Source organism: Oncorhynchus nerka, linkage group LG20 (assembly GCF_034236695.1).
Source record: "Oncorhynchus nerka isolate Pitt River linkage group LG20, Oner_Uvic_2.0, whole genome shotgun sequence".
NCBI classification, from domain to species: Eukaryota; Metazoa; Chordata; class Actinopteri; order Salmoniformes; family Salmonidae; genus Oncorhynchus; species Oncorhynchus nerka.
The window spans coordinates 86,887,543-86,898,028 of NC_088415.1; the positions used below are offsets into that span (position 1 = coordinate 86,887,543).

Here is a 10,486-nt window from a genome sequence, read left to right on the forward strand (position 1 = left end):
CCAAGTGTTTCAGCTGATCTTATTCAAAGAGCACCATGGTATACCCAGCTATGTTTAGCTATAAAGGTTTTACCCCATAATGAGCATCCGATATATCAGGATGTTTTTGTTCACTTACACCCCAAGAAAAAGAATCAATGCAGTGTTCATGATTTTATAATGCCCTTCTAGTTCAAATTCTGAATGTTTCTCAAGAGTATAGATTAAAATTAAAATGTAATCATTGCGGAACATATTACGGTACCTTGAGGATAAAATCAAAAAATTGAGATGAATAAAACCGCATTTGAGCAGAACTCAGTGTTCCTCTGTCTTTTTTAAATTAATTTAACCAATGACATGATCTGTTAATTACAATTAATATGGAGGAGGAAGGATCCTTTTTTTTAACAAATAAAATAATCTTAACCTCGATATTCCCAGAAAGAAGTCTGTTCCAGACTATTTAGTTTACTTTGCTCCAGTTTAGCAATAGCAATAGTTGAGTACAAAAATAGCATTGATCTAAGAAGCATAGCCTCCCTAAAATGCTTTAAGGACCAGTGGATTAAGGCAATGTTGTGTCTAGGCATACAGTAATGGCTGATTTTATATAAATCAATGATGTTAACAAGTATCCTACCAGTCACATCAACTAGGAGGATAGGCACTAATGTCTCAAAGTAAGGCAGTTGGGTGAGGCTAGCAGCAACTATGGTTTCACAATTCTGGTTGAAGCACTGGAGTCACCCACCATTCCTATTCACAGCCATAAACACACACAGATCTCATCTCTAAAAGTGTTGTATTTTATTTAAGATGATAATCCTTTCCAGAGTGGCCAGCTGAGATGAATGAGCTTCATGTCACTGTGGAGTCTCCTGACGCGATCCACGTCCTCAACTGAGAGGGAGAACCCAAAGACCTGAGGAGGAGACACTTTTATGAGTGACATCACTCTCAGAAAACAGTCCTCCCCAGATCTCAATGGTATTTTAAATTGAGGCACGGCCATTCATTTTCTGCTTAGTTACCTCTTAACTAAGCACCCATTCACGTACATACACACCAACTAAAAGCAAGCCAAGATATAGGGGCAGCCAAATATACACACAAAATCAGATGATAGGGTTTGTGAAACAAAAGGAGAAAAGTGAATACGTTGTATGCAAATATGATTCATGATAATCAAAGATCGGGGATTAATTTTGTCGGTTGGAAGACTGCAAGCCAGGGAAAAAGACCAGAAAGGGAGAGTGGGGGGGTGTGAAAGAGTGGGTGAGAATGATTTAGTTAATAAAGTTAGAATAGTAAAGAGCTGAAGCTCTGCTATCCATAGAGGCAAGGCATGCTTGTGAGAAGCAGTGATGGTGAACACATGCTGCACCTGTCACTCCACACATGTGGGATCCCAGCTCACGTGTCTCCCATCATGCAACTTGCCAAATGCCTCCATGTCTTTCCCCTCCAGTTGGAACCCAAAGACCTAGGAGTGGGAGGAGCCAGGACCAGCAGGGGGGGAGGGGTGGAAGTTGAGAGGGCAAACATGGTGGTTTGATAGAAATGATACGTCCTTTTAGCTGGGGGCAGGACTCTGGACAGAATCCATTCTTGAGCTTGTGATGATCATTTGACATTTATTGAGTCTTAAAGTAACAGTACACCCAAATGTCCCTTTTCAGCCTTCAGACTCAAGTTGGCATTGATTACCCCCAAAACAATGGCGTTCTCTTAGAGCATATTTCAACTAAAAGTTGGTCGATTTGGGTGAACTGTCTTTTTAATATTAGATTGAGCTAGATCTACTTCAACACATGCTCAAACAGAACTCCACTAAAACATGCACACAATTCCCTTCTGTCTTGTAAAAAAAATCCAACTCACTTGACAGTTTTCCAGGATCCTCTCGTTTTTGGTGGACTTGGGAATGGTGACAACTCCATTCTGAGAGGGAAAGGGGACAAATCACACCGTTAAATAAAGATTTGCATATTCAGTGTCTTAATGTAAGTGTTTAACTATGACAGTGTAATAAGGAATATCTTTTTCATAAGAATGAGTATATGTCCACGGACGACACTGCACACTGCCCTTGCCCACCTGTAGAAGAGGAATGCATATGTGAGAATGCTGTTCATCGACTACAGCCCTGCTTTCAATACCATAGTTCCCTCTAAACTCACGGCCCTGGGACTGAACTCCTCCCTATGCAACTGGGGTCCTAGACTTCCTGACGGGCCACCCAGGTGGTGAAGGTAGGCAACCATGGGGCACTCTGTTCAAAACATTGACATCAGCAAACCGCTCGCCCACACAACGCTATAAACGAGGCCGGTTGGATGTACTACACTAAATAAAAAAAATAAAAAACATTGGAGGCAGCTTATGGTAAATAAATGAACACTCAATTCTCTGGACACAGCTCAATCAATCAAATGTATTTATAAAGCCCTTCTTACATCAGCTGATGTCACAAAGTGCTGTACAGAAACCCAGCCTAAAACCCCAAACAGCAAGCAATGCAGGTGTAGAAGCACGGTGGCTAGGAAAAACTCCATAGAAAGGCCACAAACTAGGAAGAAACCAGGCTATGAGGGGTGACCAGTCCTCTTCTGGCTGGTGGACATTCCTGCAGTTTTGCACACTCCCTCTCAAAACTTGAGACATCTGTGGCATTGTGTTGTATGACAACTTCACATTTTAGAGTGGCCTTATTGTCCCCAGCACAAGGTGTACCTGTGTAATGATCATACTGTTTAATCAGCATATTGATATGCCCACACCTGTCAGGTAAATGGGTTACCTTGGCAAAGAGAAATAAGTTTTTTCTGCATATGGAACATTTCTGGGATCTTTTATTTCAGCTCGTGGAACATGGGACCAACACTTTACATGTTGAGTTTATGTTTTTGTTCAGTGTAACTGATGGGATACACAAGCTACATTCCTTGCCAAATGAGGACTCCAAATGGACTGGTTGATTGAACATAGAGAGGTTCCAAACTGAAAATATGCTAAAACAGTTTGCTAAAGACATACATATTTTCATCAGAATCTGGGCCTACTCACCAAGTAGATGATTTTGTGGCTGTAATTCATCACCATGCGGTATTCAAATGTGGAATTGTCCATTTAGAAAGAACAGGCAGGAAACTAAATCAAACATCTGTATATTGAAAAGAAGACTGATTTTGGTTTATAACCAAAATCATTTTTGTTTTATTTCAACTCGCCAAATTGAGCCCCCCTGTATTCTCTTTGAGAATAACTGTTTTAGACCTGAGATGCGTGTCACTTCAGACGGGCAACTTTTTATATGTTGGGAAATTATTCTGTTCCATTTTATTCTGTTATATTACATCATGATTTTTTACTATAAAATAGGTGTCTTGACTGTGATAAGGGATGAGAGCGTCTTGTCTGTTAAATAAACAAAACTATACCATAACACAGCCATAGGTTTCTACAACTGCCACCGCTGAGGATACTGCCTTTATTGAGATTCTTTTCCACGATATAATGTAGCCAGTTGATATTACGCTTTCAATAAATCAATATTTTTATTTTATTGGCAATATTTATGGACAATTTAACAATTAGGATTTGTTATATATCGTTGTCCCCCGGTGTCTAGCTAGCTAAAATTGTCCCTTTCCTAAATTAGCCATTGATGGAGATCGGAATTTGGCCTTGTGGTTTTACTTAATTCTCAGTGTTGGCCAAAGACGAGCACACTTGATTCAACTTAGGGTTGGGCTGTTGGGGCTACTGGAGGACCAGGGTTGGGCTGTTGGGGCTACTGGAGGACCAGGGTTGGGCTGTTGGGGCTACTGGAGGACCAGGGTTGGGCTGTTGGGGCTACTGGAGGACCAGGGTTGGGCTGTTGGGGCTACTGGAGGACCAGGGTTGGGCTGTTGGGGCTACTGGAGGACCAGGGATGGGCTGTTGGGGCTACTGGAGGACCAGGGATGGGCTGTTGGGGCTACTGGAGGAACAGGGATGGGCTGTTGGGGCTACTGGAGGAACAGGGATGGGCTGTTGGGGCTACTGGAGGACCAGGGATGGGCTGTTGGGGCTACTGGAGGACCAGGGATGGGCTGTTGGGGCTACTGGAGGACCAGGGATGGGCTGTTGGGGCTACTGGAGGACCAGGGATGGGCTGTTGGGGCTACTGGAGGACCAGGGATGGGCTGTTGGGGCTACTGGAGGACCAGGGTTGGGCTGTTGGGGCTAGTGGAGGACCAGGGTTGGGCTACTGGAGGACCAGGGTTGAGCTACTGGAGGACCAGGGTTGGGGCTACTGGAGGACCAGGGTTGGGGCTACTGGAGGACCAGGGTTGGGGCTACTGGAGGACCAGGGTTGGGGCTACTGGAGGACCAGGGTTGGGGCTACTGGAGGACCAGGGTTGGGGCTACTGGAGGACCAGGGTTGGGGCTACTGGAGGACCAGGGTTGGGGCTACTGGAGGACCAGGGTTGGGCTGTTGGGGCTACTGGAGGACCAGGGTTGGGCTACTGGAGGACCAGGGTTGGGCTACTGGAGGACCAGGGTTGGGGCTACTGGAGGACCAGGGTTGGGCTGTTGGGGCTACTGGAGGACCAGGGTTGGGCTGTTGGGGCTACTGGAGGACCAGGGTTGGGCTACTGGAGGACCAGGGTTGGGGCTACTGGAGGACCAGGGTTGGGGCTACTGGAGGACCAGGGTTGGAGGACCAGGGTTGGGGCTACTGGAGGACCAGGGTTGGGGCTACTGGAGGACCAGGGTTGGGGCTACTGGAGGACCAGGGTTGGGGCTACTGGAGGACCAGGGTTGGGGCTACTGGAGGACCAGGGTTGGGGCTACTGGAGGACCAGGGTTGGGGCTACTGGAGGACCAGGGTTGGGGCTACTGGAGGACCAGGGTTGGGGCTACTGGAGGACCAGGGTTGGGGCTACTGGAGGACCAGGGTTGGGAGGACCAGGGTTGGGGCTACTGGAGGACCAGGGTTGGGGCTACTGGAGGACCAGGGTTGGGGCTACTGGAGGACCAGGGTTGGGCTGTTGGGGCTACTGGAGGACCAGGGATGGGCTGTTGGGGCTACTGGAGGACCAGGGATGGGCTGTTGGGGCTACTGGAGGACCAGGGATGGGCTGTTGGGGCTACTGGAGGACCAGGGATGGGCTGTTGGGGCTACTGGAGGACCAGGGATGGGCTGTTGGGGCTACTGGAGGACCAGGGATGGGCTGTTGGGGCTACTGGAGGACCAGGGATGGGCTGTTGGGGCTACTGGAGGACCAGGGATGGGCTGTTGGGGCTACTGGAGGACCAGGGATGGGCTGTTGGGGCTACTGGAGGACCAGGGATGGGCTGTTGGGGCTACTGGAGGACCAGGGATGGGCTGTTGGGGCTACTGGAGGACCAGGGATGGGCTGTTGGGGCTACTGGAGGACCAGGGATGGGCTGTTGGGGCTACTGGAGGACCAGGGATGGGCTGTTGGGGCTACTGGAGGACCAGGGATGGGCTGTTGGGGCTACTGGAGGACCAGGGATGGGCTGTTGGGGCTACTGGAGGACCAGGGATGGGCTGTTGGGGCTACTGGAGGACCAGGGATGGGCTGTTGGGGCTACTGGAGGACCAGGGATGGGCTGTTGGGGCTACTGGAGGACCAGGGATGGGCTGTTGGGGCTACTGGAGGACCAGGGATGGGCTGTTGGGGCTACTGGAGGACCAGGGATGGGCTGTTGGGGCTACTGGAGGACCAGGGATGGGCTGTTGGGGCTACTGGAGGACCAGGGTTGGGCTGTTGGGGCTACTGGAGGACCAGGGTTGGGCTGTTGGGGCTACTGGAGGACCAGGGTTGGGCTGTTGGGGCTACTGGAGGACCAGGGTTGGGCTGTTGGGGCTACTGGAGGACCAGGGTTGGGCTGTTGGGGCTACTGGAGGACCAGGGTTGGGCTGTTGGGGCTACTGGAGGACCAGGGTTGGGCTGTTGGGGCTACTGGAGGACCAGGGATGGGCTGTTGGGGCTACTGGAGGACCAGGGTTGGGCTGTTGGGGCTACTGGAGGACCAGGGTTGGGCTGTTGGGGCTACTGGAGGACCAGGGTTGGGCTGTTGGGGCTACTGGAGGACCAGGGTTGGGCTGTTGGGGCTACTGGAGGACCAGGGTTGGGCTGTTGGGGCTACTGGAGGACCAGGGTTGGGCTGTTGGGGCTACTGGAGGACCAGGGTTGGGCTGTTGGGGCTACTGGAGGACCAGGGTTGGGCTGTTGGGGCTACTGGAGGACCAGGGTTTGTGAAACACTGCGTCTAGATCATGTAACTGTCTGTTACATGCAATGCGCGTCGTGGACTTCACTAGACAGAGGTTGCTATCAGGTTTTGGGATAAAACAAAAGGTGTGGTTGAATTTATTCTGCCACCGTCTTATTGTCTCGGCCTTGAGGCCTATATATCACGGTCGCAAGGCATACGAACAAACAGATAATAGAGCAAATGACGCAATTATCAAAACACACAGGTTGTGATATGGCTTTTTTTTTTATGGCTTGGCTTCCCCAGTGATTTTACCCAACGCACTGACACTGAATTCCCCTGATATCATATTGGTGTTGTGTGTAGATCAGTGACACAAAATCTAAATGTAATAAATGTTGAATTCAGGCTGTAACCCACTGTAGGTAGGCATCAGGAGAGATGGGGGTACCTGTACGCTCCACCGGATGCAGATCTGAGAGGGCGTGCGGGCGTACTTGTGTGCCAGCTGGAGGATGGTGGGGTGGCTGAGAGCTTGACCCTTGGCCAGGGGGCAATAGCCCTCGAACACGATGCCCTCCTGGCGACAGTACTCCACCAACTCCTCTGGCTGCTGGAACGGGTGGTACTCCACCTGAGAGGTGGGAAAGGGACATCACTCGGTCTGTCCTTTCCTGTCGCTTATAACTGGAGGGCCAATGTAGGTAATAGGTCATGTCCCACAAACACACTGGCTGCATTTCCATTCCAAATATCAATCGCCTACCCTCCGCCCTCATTCAGTCCCCGTCACGGATCTAAGATGACTAGTTGGTCACTGGACAGGAAGCTACAACTCGTTTTATCCATGTTGCAATCACCCCTTCAGATCCTTCAGGGAGTGAACTAGGCCAGGAAAGACTGTGGAATGAAACGCAGCCCAATGCATCACTCACCTGGTTGACGTGAGGCACCACACTACAGTCCTCCTTCAGCTCCTTCAGATGGGAGACGAGGAAGTTACTCACGCCGATGGCACGACACACGCCTGCCCCGCATTCACCGAGACAGAGACAGAGGGCTCTAGATAAGAGACCTATGCAGAATCCTATAGGCTTATAGCACGGAGTGTGACTAAGAAATACTTTTCTGTGTCACCTTCATTATACAGCTCCTCCAAGGCCCTCCAGGTCTCCACCCTGACCTCCCTATTGGACCTTCCTGGGACCATGGCATCTGGCCAGTGCATCAGGTACAAATCTGAGAGAGGTGGTGAGAGGTTGTGAGAGGGGGGTAGTGGGAAAGGGTGAGAGACAGAGGGAGTGAGCGAGCGGGGAGGGAAAGGGAAAAAAGGATTGATACAATTAGAGGGAGAGCAAGGAGTCAGTAGACATTCCACCACACCAAGGAGAGGTTGACATTCCACCACACCAAGGAGACTGTAGACATTACACCACACCAAGGAGACATTCCACCACACCAAGGAGACGGTAGACATTCCACCACACCAAGGAGACGTAGACATTCCACCACACCAAGGAGACGGTAGACATTCCACCACACCAAGGAGACGTAGACATTCCACCACACCAAGGAGACGGTAGACATTCCACCACACCAAGGAGACGGTAGACATTCCACCACACCAAGGAGACGGTAGACATTCCACCACACCAAGGAGACGGTAGACATTCCACCACACCAAGGAGACGTAGACATTCCACCACACCAAGGAGACTGTAGACATTCCACCACACCAAGGAGTCGGTAGACATTCCACCACACCAAGGAGACGGTAGACATTCCACCACACCAAGGAGACGGTAGACATTCCACCACACCAAGGAGACGGTAGACATTCCACCACACCAAGGAAACGGTAGACATTCCACCACACCAAGGAGACGTAGACATTCCACCACACCAAGGAGACTGTAGACATTCCACCACACCAAGGAGTCGGTAGACATTCCACCACACCAAGGAGACGGTAGACATTCCACCACACCAAGGAGACTGTAGACATTCCACCACAACAAGGAGACGGTAGACATTCCACCACACCAAGGAGACTGTAGACATTCCACCACACCAAGGAGATGGTAGACATTCCACCACACCAAGGAGACTGTAGACATTCCACCACACCAAGGAGACGGTAGACATTCCACCACACCAAGGAGACGGTAGACATTCCACCACACCAAGGAGACGGTAGACATTCCACCACACCGAGGAGACGGTAGACATTCCACCACACCAAGGAGACTGTAGACATTCCACCACACCAAGGAGACTGAGACTTCCACCACACTAAGTAGACATTCCACCACACCAAGGAGACGAGACATTCCACCACACCAAGGAGACAGTAGACATTCCACCACACCAAGGAGACGTAGACATTCCACCACACCAAGGAGACGACATTCCACCACATTCCACCACACCAAGGAGACGGTAGACATTCCACCACACCAAGGAGACGGTAGACATTCCACCACACCAAGACGGTGAGTTCCACCACACCGAGGAGACTAGACATTCCACCACACTAAGGAGTCAGTAGACATTCCACCACACCAAGGAGACATAGACATTCCACCACACCAAGGAGACGGTAGACATTCCACCACACCAAGGAGTCAGTAGACATTCCACCACACCAAGGAGACGGTAGACATTCCACCACACCAAGGAGAGGTTGACATTCCACCACACCAAGGAGACGGTAGACATTCCACCACACCAAGGAGTCAGTAGACATTCCACCACACCAAGGAGACGGTAGACATTCCACCACACCAAGGAGAGGTTGACATTCCACCACACCAAGGAGACGGTAGACATTCCACCAAGGTGGGTGAGAGTAAAAAAAGAGGAAAGCATTTGTTTTTTTATTACCTATAGTGGAAGAGCTTTGGTATGAGTAGGAGGAGATCATCTTGTTGTGGACGTTGTCTCTTAGAAATGAGAACCGGTTTTCAATTGACCAGGTTCAATAAAGTCTGAATAGGTTTCCCTTATCTATTATTTCAAAAGGACGGAATACTTTTTATCCATCAGATAAGTAAAAAGTACTCAGACCATATTGTCTTGAGCCTTACCAAGGTATTCCACCCCTAGGCGGGAACACGAGTCGCGGCAGGCCTTTTTGGCAGCGGTATAGCCGTATTCTCCGGGCCACAGTTTGGTTGTAAGCCATAGGTCTTGCCGCGGTACTCCGCTCTCTTGCACGGCTATACTCAGCTGCTCCTCACAGCCGTAACGCTTCGCTGTGTCGATGTGCCGCACGCCACACTCGCGGAGTGCATACAACACGGCGTCATGTGAATACCCGCCGTCATGCGATGTTCCTTGGGAAGAAAAGAAAGATTCATCACTTTCCCTGATTTAGAATTTCTGGTATGAATTTCAAACTTTCCCTGATTTAGAATTACTGGTATGAATTTCAAACTTCTTCCTTTCAATGGGGCCATCTCAATAATCTGAGGTGTTTCACTCTCCTTAGAATCTTCTCCTTCATCTGCACTCCTATAACAACATAAAATGATAGCAATTTGGAGGATTGGCCTACCAATCCACAGAGCAGAAAAATGACAGGGGAATCAGAGAGGATGCCTCTGTGGACTACTGATACTGTGTCTCTTCATTCACACTGATGACTGGTCTACTGGTCCTTTTGGTTAGCCACTATTGAGAAGCCCACTACTTTCACACTGGTCTGTGGTGTTCTCATGTTCAGTTCAAAAGTTCGAGGTTGTGTTCTTGATGGAATTCATGCTAGAACAGTCAGTCCTCTATGTAGACTAGTTTGACACAATGTGGCGATGTTTCAGCAGAAATTCATCCGAGTAATTCCATACGGTGTGTGTATGTGTATATATATATATATATATATAAAAGATAAATGTAAAGGTATTTGCATAAGGTGACGATTTTGCAACAATGTTTACTACTGTGCTCAGGATGAGTCAAACATTGTTGCAAAACCGTCACCTTATGCAAATACCTTTACATTTCTCGTTAAAAGGTGGCACGTTATGTAAAATAAAGGAAGCTTTGAACATTATCATCGATTTGTTTGTTTTTTTATCTTACCCAGTCCAAGAATTGGAATTTGCAGGCCATTGGAAAGAGAAACTTTGGGACATTTCGTTACAATAGAATTCATGTTTGTTCAACTGTGACTTGTAAAACCAACTAATGCGTTTTATTATGTTCAATAGGACGTTTCCAGGGTGCCGCTAGTATCCAATTTTCCAAATACGTCGTAAAACTAAATCGTAAAACT

At 49.0% G+C, this 10,486-nt stretch overlaps 1 protein-coding gene across 3 annotated transcripts; it reads right to left on the reverse strand.

Annotated features, from left to right (window-relative positions):
• Positions 1-774: 774 nt before the first annotated feature.
• zgc:110366 (uncharacterized protein LOC550476 homolog) lies at positions 775-10,485 on the reverse strand. 3 transcript variants are annotated; one of them, XM_029624235.2, is made up of 8 exons: positions 10,294-10,484; positions 9,300-9,548; positions 7,351-7,452; positions 7,149-7,240; positions 6,665-6,847; positions 1,864-1,923; positions 1,423-1,465; positions 775-904 (listed from the first exon to the last, which is right to left on the reverse strand). In XM_029624235.2, the coding sequence occupies exons 1-8, from the start codon at positions 10,364-10,366 to the stop codon at positions 879-881; spliced, it is 828 nt and encodes a 275-aa protein (XP_029480095.1). In that variant the 5' UTR covers positions 10,367-10,484; the 3' UTR covers positions 775-878. The 3 variants fall into 3 exon arrangements, with proteins under 3 accessions (XP_029480095.1, XP_029480093.1, XP_064862005.1); XM_029624233.2 differs by having other exon boundaries at positions 1,367-1,465; positions 10,294-10,483; XM_065005933.1 differs by lacking the exon at positions 1,423-1,465 and having other exon boundaries at positions 10,294-10,485.
• Between the last annotated feature and the right edge of the window lies 1 nt (position 10,486).